Source organism: Photinus pyralis, unplaced genomic scaffold, assembly GCF_008802855.1.
Source record: "Photinus pyralis isolate 1611_PpyrPB1 unplaced genomic scaffold, Ppyr1.3 Ppyr1.4_LG1, whole genome shotgun sequence".
NCBI classification, from domain to species: domain Eukaryota; kingdom Metazoa; phylum Arthropoda; class Insecta; order Coleoptera; family Lampyridae; genus Photinus; species Photinus pyralis.
In genome coordinates, this window is record NW_022170249.1 from 36,882,630 (window position 1) to 36,896,532 (window position 13,903).

The following is a 13,903-nucleotide window of genomic DNA, read 5'->3' on the forward strand; positions in this document are numbered from 1 at the left end:
ATCAAAGATGTAAGTACCAATTTCCAGTATGTTCAATTAATTAATTGTTCCATTTCTCCATGTTATTTTTTTACATAGAGTGCAAGGAAATTTAAAAAAAATTAAATTTTATAGTTAGGTATACATTTACATAACGAAATTCTACCTTTTTAGAGTTCTGCCAAACATGGACGTGGCTAGCTTACAAATTTATGGGGTGCTAAAGCTAAAGTTTCAAATTGAATAATTCATTTGCGTTGGCCCCTTTCTCCCTTTCAAAAAATATCTATAAACTGCAGCAGTTATTTTTTACCAAAATATTCAATTTTCAGTAGGTGTGCCATTGCCATGAGCAAGCGAAAAATTAGCGACTTTTTTCGTAGTGGTACCTGTACTTCATCAAATGTATGCGAAATTAGTAACGAAAATAAAAAAAGAAAGCGAATCGGCGACATTCCCACGAGTGATAATGAAAACGTTAGTAGTTCCAAAAAAGATGGCACTGACGAGTTATTTGCTGAATATCTCAGAGCGATGTATCGTCTGGCTCTTCCAGTGAAAATTTGAGTGATCATGATCTTCATCTCGGAGATGAAGAACAGGTTACTGAATCGGAACATTCGATGGTATGTATAATGTATGTGCTCGTACAAAAAAATGTATTCTATACACATTGGCAAAACAAATGAAATTACCACCAGTACTTAAGTAGCATAGCCGTAGCACCGGCAATATTTACTTAGTGAATAATCACGGTATCACTTTACTTATATCTAATACGCATATATAATCGCTATTTTATACTTACTTGTAGCCAATATTAAACATTAATTCCTATTACTGAAATGTTTTTTTCAGTATACCCAAGAAATGGAAAATGAAAATACTTTCAATTTCAAACTCCCTGGTCCGAAAGACATATCTTCTTCTATGACAAGTGATGCAGTTCAACCCAAGCTAAGAGTTTATCCACAAACCAAATTCGGCAACAGATCGCGCAGTTTTAAATATCATTGGTTTAATAAGTTTAATTGGTTAGAATATAGTGTTTTAGAAAATAGTGCTTCTTGTTATTCATGCAGACGATTTTCATCGCAAAGAAACGAAAAAATGTTCCATTCATAAGTCTAGGATTTAAAAACTGGAAACGAGCTATGGAAAGGGATTCTGGGTTTCATAAGCATTTAATTAGTGAAAATCATAGAAAATCTGAAGTGAAGTTCCAAAATAAATTTAAAAAGTCTGTATCAATTCTAACTGAAATAGATCAGGCTACACTGAAAAAATCCGTTAGTACGTCATAGAGAAAAATTGGTTAAGAATACAAAATGTTCTAATGAAATAGGTGACACCTAAAACAACTTGTATCAGATACAAGTACAAACTCGTTATAAACCTTTTGTATAACGTACTAAAACAAAATTGTTTTTTAAACAAGATTGTGTGCCTACAACACATACAACTACAGTATTATATACTGAAAAATTGCAATTATAAATATACATATAATGCTATAGGTTTGTGTATAAGCTCTTTATTTGTTATGCATTACTACTACAAACTATATTTCAAAGACATACTTTCTATATGTCATACTTCATAACTAACTATATACTCAAGAGGCTGATTCTTTAGAATATAAAAAAAGTGCGGAACTATTGCATACTAGTTAAATATATGTAACATAATTGGTTTGATCTTGTTAGTACTTTATATGCTTGTAGTATTGCAAAGATGTCTTTTTTATAAAAGTATACACACTCGGTTCCTGTATGATCCACCTACATAATTAATTTTACATATTTTGTTGTGTTCATACATGTCCATCTTTTGATTTTGTATGATAAATAAATATAAAATATGTATATATAAATATAGCATTCGTGTTAATGTGAAGTATTTTGTTTTTTCCTTATTTGCAGGTATTTCCTTGTATTTCGATAAACGCCACTTTTTAGAAATTTATAGTTATATCAAAACGAAAACCACGTTTATATTTCACCATTTTAATAGTTGGGTATATCATAATACAAAAAATATATATAAAACATTTAAAATAAAACTAAAACTTATATGGAATGGTTATATACAACTTTCCCTTAATGTTATTAAGGGCACATGGTGCAACATTATATAATGATGCATAATTAACTATTGACAGGGAATTCGTTTGTTTGCACACTTCGTATGCTTGAAAATGTTTGTCAAAACAAACAATTTGAAATTTATTGTAAATAAACTCACACTTGCGTCTTTCTGTAGAAATGTAAATGTCCATTATTTCACCAAAATTTATATCAAGTGAACCGTCGTCTACGGCAATAACGTAACTTTGCTTATATTTTATGCCGTCGATATTTACCCAAGTAGTACTAAGATACTCATTGTTTAATTCAGCACACCTATTTTTTATTTCTGAATAGTTAATAAATTTTTCAAAGTTAATTTTTGAACACTTACCAAAATTAAATGTATGTATAAGCAATATGTTCTGCATTAAGGATAAGGAGATGTTAAGTTGATATTTTTTTGCGAGAGAATGAGTGACCATTTTGCGAGAGTTAATTGCATTTGCGATTGTTTTAAAAGTTTTGTGTTTGGCTTCGAAACGAATACTTGAAAATCCCTCAAACGGTCCACTCATTTCTAAAATTCTGGGGTAATGTGTTAACATGTGAAATTTAAACGGTAATGAAATTGGTTTAAATAATGTAACATATAAATTATTATGCTTTTTTATTAGATTTTCTAACGTTTTCGAGGTCCCAATTTGAAGTCTTTTGGCAGTCAGGAAGTGTACAATTTTTTTTAATAATAAGTAAAATTTCCATACGGTATTATTCGCAGGAACTATATCACCACAGAGAACAGAAAAATATATTTTCTTGTTCCGAATATCTTCCTCTAATATTGCAGGTGGAGTATTTGAAATTTCTAGACCATTTGTAAATACACTCTAAAAAATGAAAGTGAATTTACCCTTAAAAAGATGTGCATTTGCCCCTAAAGTAAAGGTACTTCTTCCAATAAGTAGTAGTTTTACTACATTAAGTTGGAGTTACCATAAGAAAGTGAATTTACCCTTAAAAAGATGTGCATTTGCCCCTAAGGTAAAGGTACTTCTTCCAATAAGCAGTAGTTTTACTACATTAAGTTGGTGTTACCATAAATATCATAATATATTCCCAATCTCACGCGTTTTTGTACTACAAGCCAGACATTTTCCTATTATCTTATGGTAAATTTTTTTCCACAAGATATTTTCACCTTCGAGATACGAAAACACCTTTTTTATAGTATTTCATCATAACATAATCTTACTTTTATAAATTCATTTACCCGCACTTAAAATGCAAATTCTGTTGTTGGATTTTTGAATCTGAGCCTATAAATTTACTCTTATAAGGGTTAATATTACTTATAAATTATTTTACGCCGGTAGACTTTACATTGAAGAATCAATTCAATATATTTTGATTGACCTGCACAATGGTATTAACAGGGAAATTACGCGATTGGATTTAGGATTTACTCTGTAAACAGGATCTGCTACTAACCTAGCTCAATTCCAAAGACTAACAAATTCTTATGATAAGCGATGAGATCATTTCCTCTGACAAAATACAGTGCTCCTGTGTAAGCGTAAACGCGCTATCAGCAAAAACAATAAAATGCGACTACGAGGCTGGCGACATTATAACCGCTTTAAAAATAAGTGAGCTGAATTGCACCTTTTCAACTACGAGTAACGAGTGCCTTTATAATACTGAATTAGTGAATTTAGACCGTGTCGGTATATCGTTCATAGTGGTTGTGGTTCTCTGGTGCCGTTTGGTTACGGACGTATATGTAAGTAAATATTACCATTTAATTCCTTAATTTTCATGGCGCCTGTATTTAAATGTTGTACTTGTACGCGACATTTTTCAACAATCGAACTGTACAATACACACCAGTATCTGCACAGAAACATAGTTAATGTGCGATATTACTGCAAGTACGAAAAATGTTACTTACAGTATAGTAACTATAAAAGCTTTAAGATGCATTTGTATAGAACTCATATGAAAAAAAAGGTTAAAATTCGCAATGCCACTGTTAGCGACACGTACATTTGCAATGTAGAAAATTGTAACTTCCCAGCTACTAGTAATCATAATCAGTTTTTGTCACATATGTATAACCATATTAAAAATAATATTGATATAAAATGCCCTTTTTCGAATTGTGCTTACACAAAAAAATTTTCTCGTGTTTCAAATTTTAAATCTCATTTTTATAGAAACCATTACAATGCCACAGAGACAAAAACAGATAAGAATACCTCGTCACTTAGTATTGTAACCCCCGAAGATATTAATCCATTTTTAAACGATATAAGCATACCTGAGGACGATACAGACTATAATGAAAATGGCGATTTTGAATTGGCCCTAAAGAATACGTATGTACATTCGTTGGCAAATACTTATTTGACTTTACAAGCCAAGCATTTTTTAACAGATAGTGCATTGCAAACATTAATTGATGGGATATCGGATATTTACGACATTAGCCAAAAAAATGTATGCAGCTTCCTTAAAGCTAAAAAAATATCTCCGGATGTTATTAAGGTCGTAAAAAACCAAAATTTATTTGATCACGCACACAATTCTGCAAATGGTGTATTAAGGTCTCCTTACATAAGAAAAAAATTTTACAAAAAGGAGTTTAATTACGTAGAACCTGTTGAAGTATTACTAGAGAAGAGTGGCAAAAAAAAGGTGTTTTTTATGTATATCCCAATATTAGAAACCATAAAAGTCTTAATGGCAAACACTAATTTTTATGATCAATGGAAAACCATAAGAACTTGTCAGAAAAACGTATATACGGACTTTTTTGATGGCGAATGTTACCGCAATAGTACATTTTTTAAGGATAATCCGTCAGCTTTTCAGATCATACTTTATCAAGACGCATTTGAGATATGTAATCCATTGGGTTCGTCCAGGAAAATTCACAAGATTGTTGGAATATACATGACGATTGCAAATGTACCTTCCTACAACAGAAGCAAAACTGACCATATTCAGTTAGTTGCGCTGTGTTACGAAAGTTCAATTAAAAAGTTTGGTTTTGATAAAGTTATGGATATTATTATTCGAGATATTAACATTTTGGAATTAGAAGGAATTTTAATAAAAGATGAGATCATAAAGGGTACAGTGGTTGCAGTTTGCGGTGACAACTTAGGAAGTCATCAAATTGGTGGTTTCGTGGAAAATTTTAGTACGAGTAGTCATATGTGCCGATACTGCGAAATTAGTAAAAAACTAATGTCGGTTCAAAATAGTTACACCGACCCCATTTCATTAAGAACTCAACACTCATATGAAATAGATGTGGCTATTGCAGCGACATCAGGCGAGCCGTCAAAAGGTGTTAAATTCGATTCTGTTTTAAATAAGTGTATGTTTTTCCATGTTTGTAACCCCGGTTTGCCTCCATGTTTGGCTCATGATGTTTATGAAGGAGTGTTGCAATGTGACTTTATGCTTTGCTTGAATAATCTTATTGCAAAAAAGTATTTTACCTACGATTATTTTAACGACAAAATACAAAAAATAAGGTTTATCTCTGAATCAAAGTATGAAAATATACCTACAATTAAAAAGTCTGAAAAATTACCCGGTAATGCATCAGAAAATTGTAGGATACTTCAAATATTTCCCTTTGCTTTACATGAACTCTCTTTCGAGGACGAACCCGCGTGGGAAATGTTGTTAAAATTGCGCGAAATTAATTTACTATTAATGGCGCCAAAACTGTCGGTGATTCATATAGCACATTTGCGCTTAATGATTTACGATTATATAGAATTGAGAACCACACTGTTTTCAAATACACCTTTAAGACCAAAACATCATTACTTAAAACACTACCCGTTTCTAATAAAAAAATTTGGGCCATTGAAACATTTGTGGACTCTCAGATTTGAAAGCAAACACCTTTATTTTAAAAATGTCTTGAAGCATTCTCCAAATTTCAAAAATGTGCTTCATACTCTATCCGAAAGGCATCAATTATTGCAAAGTCAAATTATGACGCACGGATATGGAACCGTTTTTACTAACAAAGCGACTTCTGACGATGCTGTTCCATATGTCTCTGAAGATTTTGAGCTTGTGGTAGCAGCATGCATATCTAATTCATCACCATTACCACTAAACCAAAAACTTTTAGTATCGCAAAGAGTGACATTTCGAGGTATAACTTTTAGCAAAAATATGTATGTATGTATAGCTAAAACAGAAGACGATGACTTTGTATTATGTCGTATTAAACATATAATAGTCAATGAGTTCTATACTAACTTACTGTTTGTTGGAAATGAAGTTAAAATCACTCGGAACAAGGCTTTAGGTCTGTTCGAAGAAACTGAAAAAGTAAATAATAATGTTATTACTGGGTGTAATTTTGGTGACCTGTTATCACATGAACCGTTATTTGTGTATTTAAGTTCCAGTAATAAGTTATTATTTTCGTTTAAATCGGCACCATTCGAATATTCAGATTAATTTTTTTCATGCTTACGGTAGTATCTCTCATGATCCAATTTTTTTGTCTTATATACACTTTGTATTTTTGTCAAATTTCTTTGTTTTGTATTTTGAATGAAATGTCATTGGAATTGTTTATTTTATATTATTTTATTATTTTATTTTACTGCATATGTTGACATAACATAAATTTAATTTTAGTTAAGTTTAAAACTAATTATATGGAAAATTTGGTAAAAAGCGTAATGTCAAAAGTGTGGGTGGGTGGACTTTGCCACCTCAGTGCATTATGCATTTTACAAAGATGCAATTGTGATTATAATCTTATAATCTCACCTGTAAGAGATGTTTGTTTTTTACTTTTGTTCGCAGTCAATCTTCTGTAAAAATGGCGTATATATTCAAAACGTGGAATGTAAGGCGTACAGCAAAAAAAGTCGTTTTCCTGAACGAATCTACATCAGAATTGTGCAAAACACTCATTGTTGAAGGTATATAACGTGTTTCAATGTTTTTACATAGTATTTTTATTAATTTGTTATAGCTTCCAAAAAACTTAATATTAACGGAGTACGCTTAGTTTTGGAATCTGATGGGACCGAAATAGATGACGACGAAGTTGTAAAAATACTTCATAAGGAAATTTTTCTTGTGCTAGAGGAAACTGAAGAATGGAGTAGAGCAGCGGATGACACGCATCTGAGTATGCATTCGCATGATTCCGCTTCATCTGCATTAACTGTGGAAAACCTATCTGAATTTGATACTGACAGTGGTAGCACAAGGGCATCCACGCCAAGCTCTTGTAGTAGTCGTACAATAAGTGAAAATACGTGGCTGTCATTCAAAATTCCATACGAAAAGATGAGTTCTACAGCAATGAAGAATTTTGAAAATGGTGTACGTTGTCGTCAGTCAATAAAAGACATGATACATTTGGTTACTGACGAAATGCTCGAAGTGGCCGAAGGCTTTGTTCCCAACACAGCATGCAAAATTATTGCAAGAAAACTCGTAGATAAATTCCCTAAAATTTTTCAAGATAGAGACGACGATGGCACTGTGATCGGAGACGGCGCAATTACAACATACAATCAGGTGAAAGAAAGAATTAAGTACGTAACAGCTTCAAGAAAACGACTACAGCGACCGAAAAATAACCCAATTCCCGTCAACAAAAGAAGAAAAATGATGAACTTGAAATCTGGATGTGTAAGTTGGCAACCAGAAATACAAAATAATTTGACCAACGATGACATGGAAAATTACCTTAGAACAGCCGATTTTGAAACTTTTGACGAGATAACACAAGACATGATGAACAAATCGTATCCTAAGCAACGTTTATTTTTAAATAGTTTACCACCACCATCACTGCAGAGTATTAAAGAAACATGGCCGATCTTATTATGCAAAAATGGAATATATTTTCATTACCAAAAACTAATGGGCCATAGCATTAATAATTTAACAGACACTTTAATTGCAAAATCTAACAAGTTTTTTACTTTTGGACTGAATAAGAAATGGATTAAGGAAATTCCCGTTGATAGGGAAGAGGATGAAGTAATTGTGACCGTCTTGCAGATTATCGTGAAATACTTTCAGGAAACTTTAACAGTTTTATACTGCAATATTGGTGTAAGTATTTTTGTATTATTACAGTATGGAAGAAGAGGTGTGGCTTGAGTGAATGTTTTGTTGACGGCCAATTTATCGGTCTTTATATGGCAAGCAATTTTATTTGGAAACGATGGTTTCCGTCATGTATTTACTTGTCAAATGAAGATAGGTATAATGGCGTTACCTAATATAAAATATATATAGTGTGTTAAAAGAATTTCCGATATTATGTCATTAATCTCGTGCAGTCTGTTTTCGAATATGTTTTAATAGTAACAAAAATGTGCAGTCGTGCATATTTTTTATGAGTACTAAACGTGGATAAAATATTGGACTTTATTTTGAAACACTGTATATGCACCGTGCCTAAGATAAGAATGTCTATCATGGGAAACCATAGAAAATAGGACAATGGTCAAATAATGGAAAAGTGGAGCAATTAAAGTGTCTTCCGAATATTCACCGATTTTGCTTTTATTTTTTTCTGAATGAAATCTAAAAAAATTTAAAACACTTGCATTGTCATTTTTTGAGCTCTACAAGACATCGTTGGGAGATTTTTAGTTTCGTTTCAGAGAAATCATAATCTTTATTTTTTATATAACCCGCAAAAAAGTACATATTATATTGCGTAAAATTTTTTATTTCGAATACAACGATGTATGATACAAAATAAAACAAAAGTTGAAAACTGTTGGTTTCCACATGATGGTGCGCTCTGGAAAATGGAAAAAATTTCCTTTCTATTTTAACTGAATGTTTTTTTTACTTCTAGGACGAATCTGATATTGAGTCTACGACGACAAACGCTCCTGCTATTGCATGTTTACAGAGTGGTTAGTATATAATGTCTGTGAAAATGCAGTCAGTTTTGTCTTTTTAGCTGTAGATGATAACCAAAAAACATATCTGGTCGTAATGGAAGGTCAGAAAGTTAACTCTAATTGCAATTTAAGGAGTGCGCTGCAGCAAATGTTTGCGTTATATTACATTTTTAACCTGGAGTATCCCAAACAAATTGCGAATACAATGGAATTGATACAGAGTTACTTTCTAAAAATTCACCCACAGCAAGGCACACGCAATAGAAAATCGTGTGCGAAAGCAAAGATAGCCACTTTTTTAAACAAACTGCGAGATGAATAGGCAACGAGATTATAGATTATACGTAAGTATATTCAAAATGTTTTAAGTATTTACATTTTTTTTTATTTTTAGGTTCAGGAAGATGAAGTTTTGTTTCATTTAGTGTATATAGGTATATATTTTTAAGTTATAAGTTAGGTACTGTTTTTTATTTGTATTATTTTTGATTTTATTATATATACATAGTACGTGCATTATTTTATTATCTTTTGAGGGAATTGAAGATAAACTGTTCCGTGCTCGACTGCAGTGTTCAAGCCTAGTCAACGTAACATAGTTACTCACTAAGTGGATTGATAAAGACACTAAACCTTCCCCATACTTCTTTTAATTATTTCAGGTATTAGATTAAAAGCATTAGGTGACAGCGACTATAGTTTCGACCCGAAGGTCATTTTCAAGCTGAAATATTATAATTTGAAACAATGACTAAGTGGATTTCTTTAATTTAAACAATTGTTTTATAATATGTGAGGACAAAAAGTTTTTAAATTGTTAATATTGTTATTGTTCCCATGTTCTAATTAGTAATTTTTCCCCGTAAGTATAACTATTTTCTAGACTCGTTTTTAACACATGTTTTACAGCATATTGATAACCAAATGTACCATTTTAATATGTAATTTTCAACCACCTTTATATGTTCCTTTAAACTTAAGGTAGGTCACCTAGGTCTTAGTCATTGTTTCAAATTATAATATTTCAGCTTGATAATGACCTTCGGGTCGAAACTATAGTCGCTGTCACCTAATGCCTTTAATCTAATACCTGAAATAATTAAAAGAAGTATGGGGAAGGTTTAGTGTCTTTATCAATCCACTTAGTCAATATCACCCCTTTTTGAGTCGTTATAAGATGGATAGCTACCAATAGTTACTCACATATATACTGCGAATATCTTCAATGCTTTATAATTTTTGAGAAAAAATTTCGTAATTTTTAACTGCAAAATTACTGTGGCAATTTAAACAAATGAATAAATTTATAATATATTTAGGTATTTATTTTAAGTAGGTAAATTTCCCAAAGATTTTTCATTGTGTGTAAAATTACCAGGAAGCTTTACCTTCCAAATGTAATTTTTATGGCAATTTTCCTGTACATTTTTACTTCGTAGGTAAAATTACTGTGAAACTTACCCGACAAATGTAAATTTGTTAGGTAATATTACATTGCATGGACATTATTACTCCATATTTTTCACTATGAAAGGTAATATTACACGGCAAATGTAAATTTATTAGGTAATATTACATAGCATGGAAATTTACCCGATATATTTCACAATGAAAGGTAATATTACACTTTTTTAGGCAGAAATACTTTACAGAAAAAAATACCTTTAAGATAAGAGGTAACATAGTTGCCCCTTATTTTAAAGGTAAATTTCCCAAATGATTTTTATGAGTGTACCTGAATACGATAGTTTAATACATTCATAGAGAAAATCTTGTTATCTATAATAAAGTATTGAAGTATAGCAATGAAATCGTACTTTGCAACTCCTTCCAAAAAAAACATCATGCATTGAATCACAAGCATAATTACGTGTTAAATGAAAATTTGGTATTGCATGCCAAACACAATTAGATTTTATTGCACTTTCTGAAATATTATTAAGCAAATCTTCATCATAATTTTCCTCCGTCCTTAAAAACTCTTCACTTTCAACTGAAAGCGAAGGCCAACTGTTTTTGGGAGATTTGCACAAACGACATGGAAAACCTCCACTAAAACTTTCTATCAATCCTAGTATCATGTTTTGCCCCAAATTATCCCCAATAATCAATCCCAAATCAAAGTAAATCTTTTCAGTTCTGTTATTTACTTTTACCTCAATACCAACTTCATAAAGATATCGAATTTCGTCAATAAGATTTTGAAAAATTCTTTTATTGCCTAAATTTTTTCTGTGAGAACTTTTAAAAAGCATTGCTAAGTGAATATATTCTAGTTTTCTGATCACATTTGGCGGTATACAAGGTATGTTGAAGTATACAGCACCAATCTTATTAATCCCTGAGTGAGAACCCAGAGGATTGCCGCATTCGAATTCGTGAAAATAAAGAAACAAAGGAACTACAAATTTGTCTCCAAAATGTAAACGATTTCCTTTCCAGTATTTACCTTGAACAAAATTAGAAATTATATTATTTTCAGATTCTAGATATTCCATATAATTTTTAACCATTTCGAAAAAATTGGATATTTCAAACAAGCTTTGTAACGTCTTTCGTAATGGTACATAAGTGATGCATATTTTCTGTAAAGCTCTAATTTTTAGTTTATTTTTTACTATAGTTTTCATCTGAGAGCCAATGATGAGATTTTCAGGTTTAACAAAGACACCTAATCTTGTTAAAAAATTGCAAAATCTTTGTTCTGACGAAAAATCTAAAGCTAATCTTCGAAAAGATTGGGAAAAGTTTGCACGTTTCGTAATAATTAATTGCTTGGTGCCAGGATCATCAACAAATTCCATCAAGTTGTCAACAAATGCTGATATGATGAAATCGCACATAATTACAGCTTCTTGCATGAAACTAAATACATATTTTCTAGGTACCTTGTTTGTAGGAAATAGTTTTTCTATAAAAGTTAATAGTAAAATTTGCAGTTCGGTAATTCTTAAGTTCAACTTGTTAATATATACACTTTCTCTATTTAAGCTCAGAGGGGCAATTTTGCAATCATCCTGTCTAGATAAATTATGTTCGGGTTGATGAGTATCCAAGAATCGAGATTGGGAGACACCAGTAGTGCAATCTTTTTGAATAGTGTTTGCTGAATTAAAACAATGAGTATTATTATAATGTTTTCTTAAAGACTTTAGTGTGGTAAAATTTCGAAAGCATAATTAATCGGGACATGACAAATATTTTCCATTGTGGTTAGTTTTGAAGTGACACAAAAAACCCTTGAAGTTACTAAATTTGTTTAAGCATACTTTACATAACATTGCAATACAACTTACCGAAATATATTTAGCGAAACAAATAATTATTCAGCAGATGGTTCAGTAATAATTTGTAGCTCACTTAATAAATCTGATTGAACACTAGATACGGAATTATAACGTACGTCATTTACCGTATTTATTTCATATGTTTTTTTGAATGTATGTCCAGCATGCCTCGCATTCCTTCGGGTACTTAGCGTTCAGGGAAAAAAAGGACTTGAAGCATGTATCCACTGCTTTTAGTACAGTTTCAATATCATATAAAATGGTATCGATCTTTAGTAGTGCCCTGCTGGGTCTTCTTAAATCTCCGACCACAAAGACACTGGGTTGGCCAGCAGTTTTGGTGGCCAACAATTTATTTTCTCTTTCCTCTAAAGCACTAAATAGATAATTTCGTTGAATTTTTAGGCACTAGTGCGCGAAAGTAGATAGTCAATTGTAAAATTGACGTTCCCGACGTTCATGTTTTATTGGGAAAACGCGATTTAGAACGAAGGAGTGCAAAAAATGATTTATTGATACTGATACTCCTCCCATATATAACACAAGTCTATCGAATTATGGCCCAACCTAAAGCATATTGGCCCCAGATTGGTCCACCCATTGAAATTTTTCTGGCGGCGCCACTGTCAAGTACCTACCTACAGACGTTGTTTTCATCATTGCAATTACTGCAAAGGACATCAACGCTATTGATAGCAACCTTTTATAAGGTACCTAATGCCTCTTAGAAAAACAAATAAAATATGATAGTCTAGGCCCTAAATGCAGAGGAGCATGTCACAAAAAACATCTTAATCTCCAGCAATTAAATTAAAGACCTTTTCACTTTCACTAATTGTGCAGTAATTAATAGCTTCCAAATCGTAATCACGTTTATTGTTAGTATTTGGTATAAATAGGTGGCCTAATTTACTTTATTTGAATCAGTTCTTCATAGTCTGACCGGTACGTACCTACAAAATTGTAAATTGTGTTGAATTGGAGCCTGGAGGAACGATGCTTGTCATTAATAACGTTAGTACTACCTATTATACACTTTCTTAATACTTTGTTTTTGTTTGTTTTTACGTCTTGTGTAATTTACCACACACTAAATAACCCCCTGTTTTATATCTAACTCATGATTTATTTTGTTTCAGAACGAAGTGATCTTGTTGGCGGATTCGAACCTGAGGAGACTGGCCACTGCCCAGTTGGCCCGAAGAGCCTCGACCTACAATCCTGTACCTTCTAACCGCAGAAGGGTTTTTGTGGAGCTGGCCATAGGTGGCCAAACGATTGGCCAGCTCCGGAAGAGAGCCTTACGAAACCTGCGGTAGGACATAGAGTACAGGAGCTGGCTCGGGAGGTGACCGTTTTGATTGGCGGAAATGGTATACGCAGGGTAAGTACATATCTGCGGTTGCATTAAACATTTATAAACGGAGTTCTTTTTGATTACAGAATGCAAAAATCCGCAGCATGCGCATAGGCATCCACCGGCTGTTGAAAGACCTGAAAAGTTGCAAGATTGAAGTTCATCTCTGCACCTACCCCACTGTAAAACTCCCTCCACTGCAGCAAGAAGTTGCTGACCAATTCAACCAGTTTTTAAGGAGTGTGGCGCTGGCGAATAAAAATGGTAAGTTAATGAATATGATTGATATTT

The 13,903-nt window shown here is 32.2% G+C and overlaps 1 protein-coding gene and 1 long non-coding RNA gene across 2 annotated transcripts; both read left to right on the forward strand.

Annotated features, from left to right (window-relative positions):
• Positions 1 to 3,407: 3,407 nt before the first annotated feature.
• LOC116160484 lies at positions 3,408 to 8,985 on the forward strand. Its single transcript, XM_031473687.1, has 4 exons — positions 3,408 to 3,828; positions 6,894 to 7,012; positions 7,066 to 8,162; positions 8,920 to 8,985. Exons 2-4 carry the CDS (start codon positions 6,910 to 6,912, stop codon positions 8,983 to 8,985), a joined length of 1,266 nt encoding a protein of 421 aa, XP_031329547.1. The 5' UTR covers positions 3,408 to 3,828; positions 6,894 to 6,909.
• A 65-nt stretch (positions 8,986 to 9,050) lies between these two features.
• On the forward strand, positions 9,051 to 9,482 carry LOC116160707. Its single transcript, XR_004143295.1, has 2 exons — positions 9,051 to 9,312; positions 9,363 to 9,482. It is a non-coding gene; the product is annotated as an uncharacterized LOC116160707 (long non-coding RNA).
• The last annotated feature ends 4,421 nt before the right edge of the window (positions 9,483 to 13,903 follow it).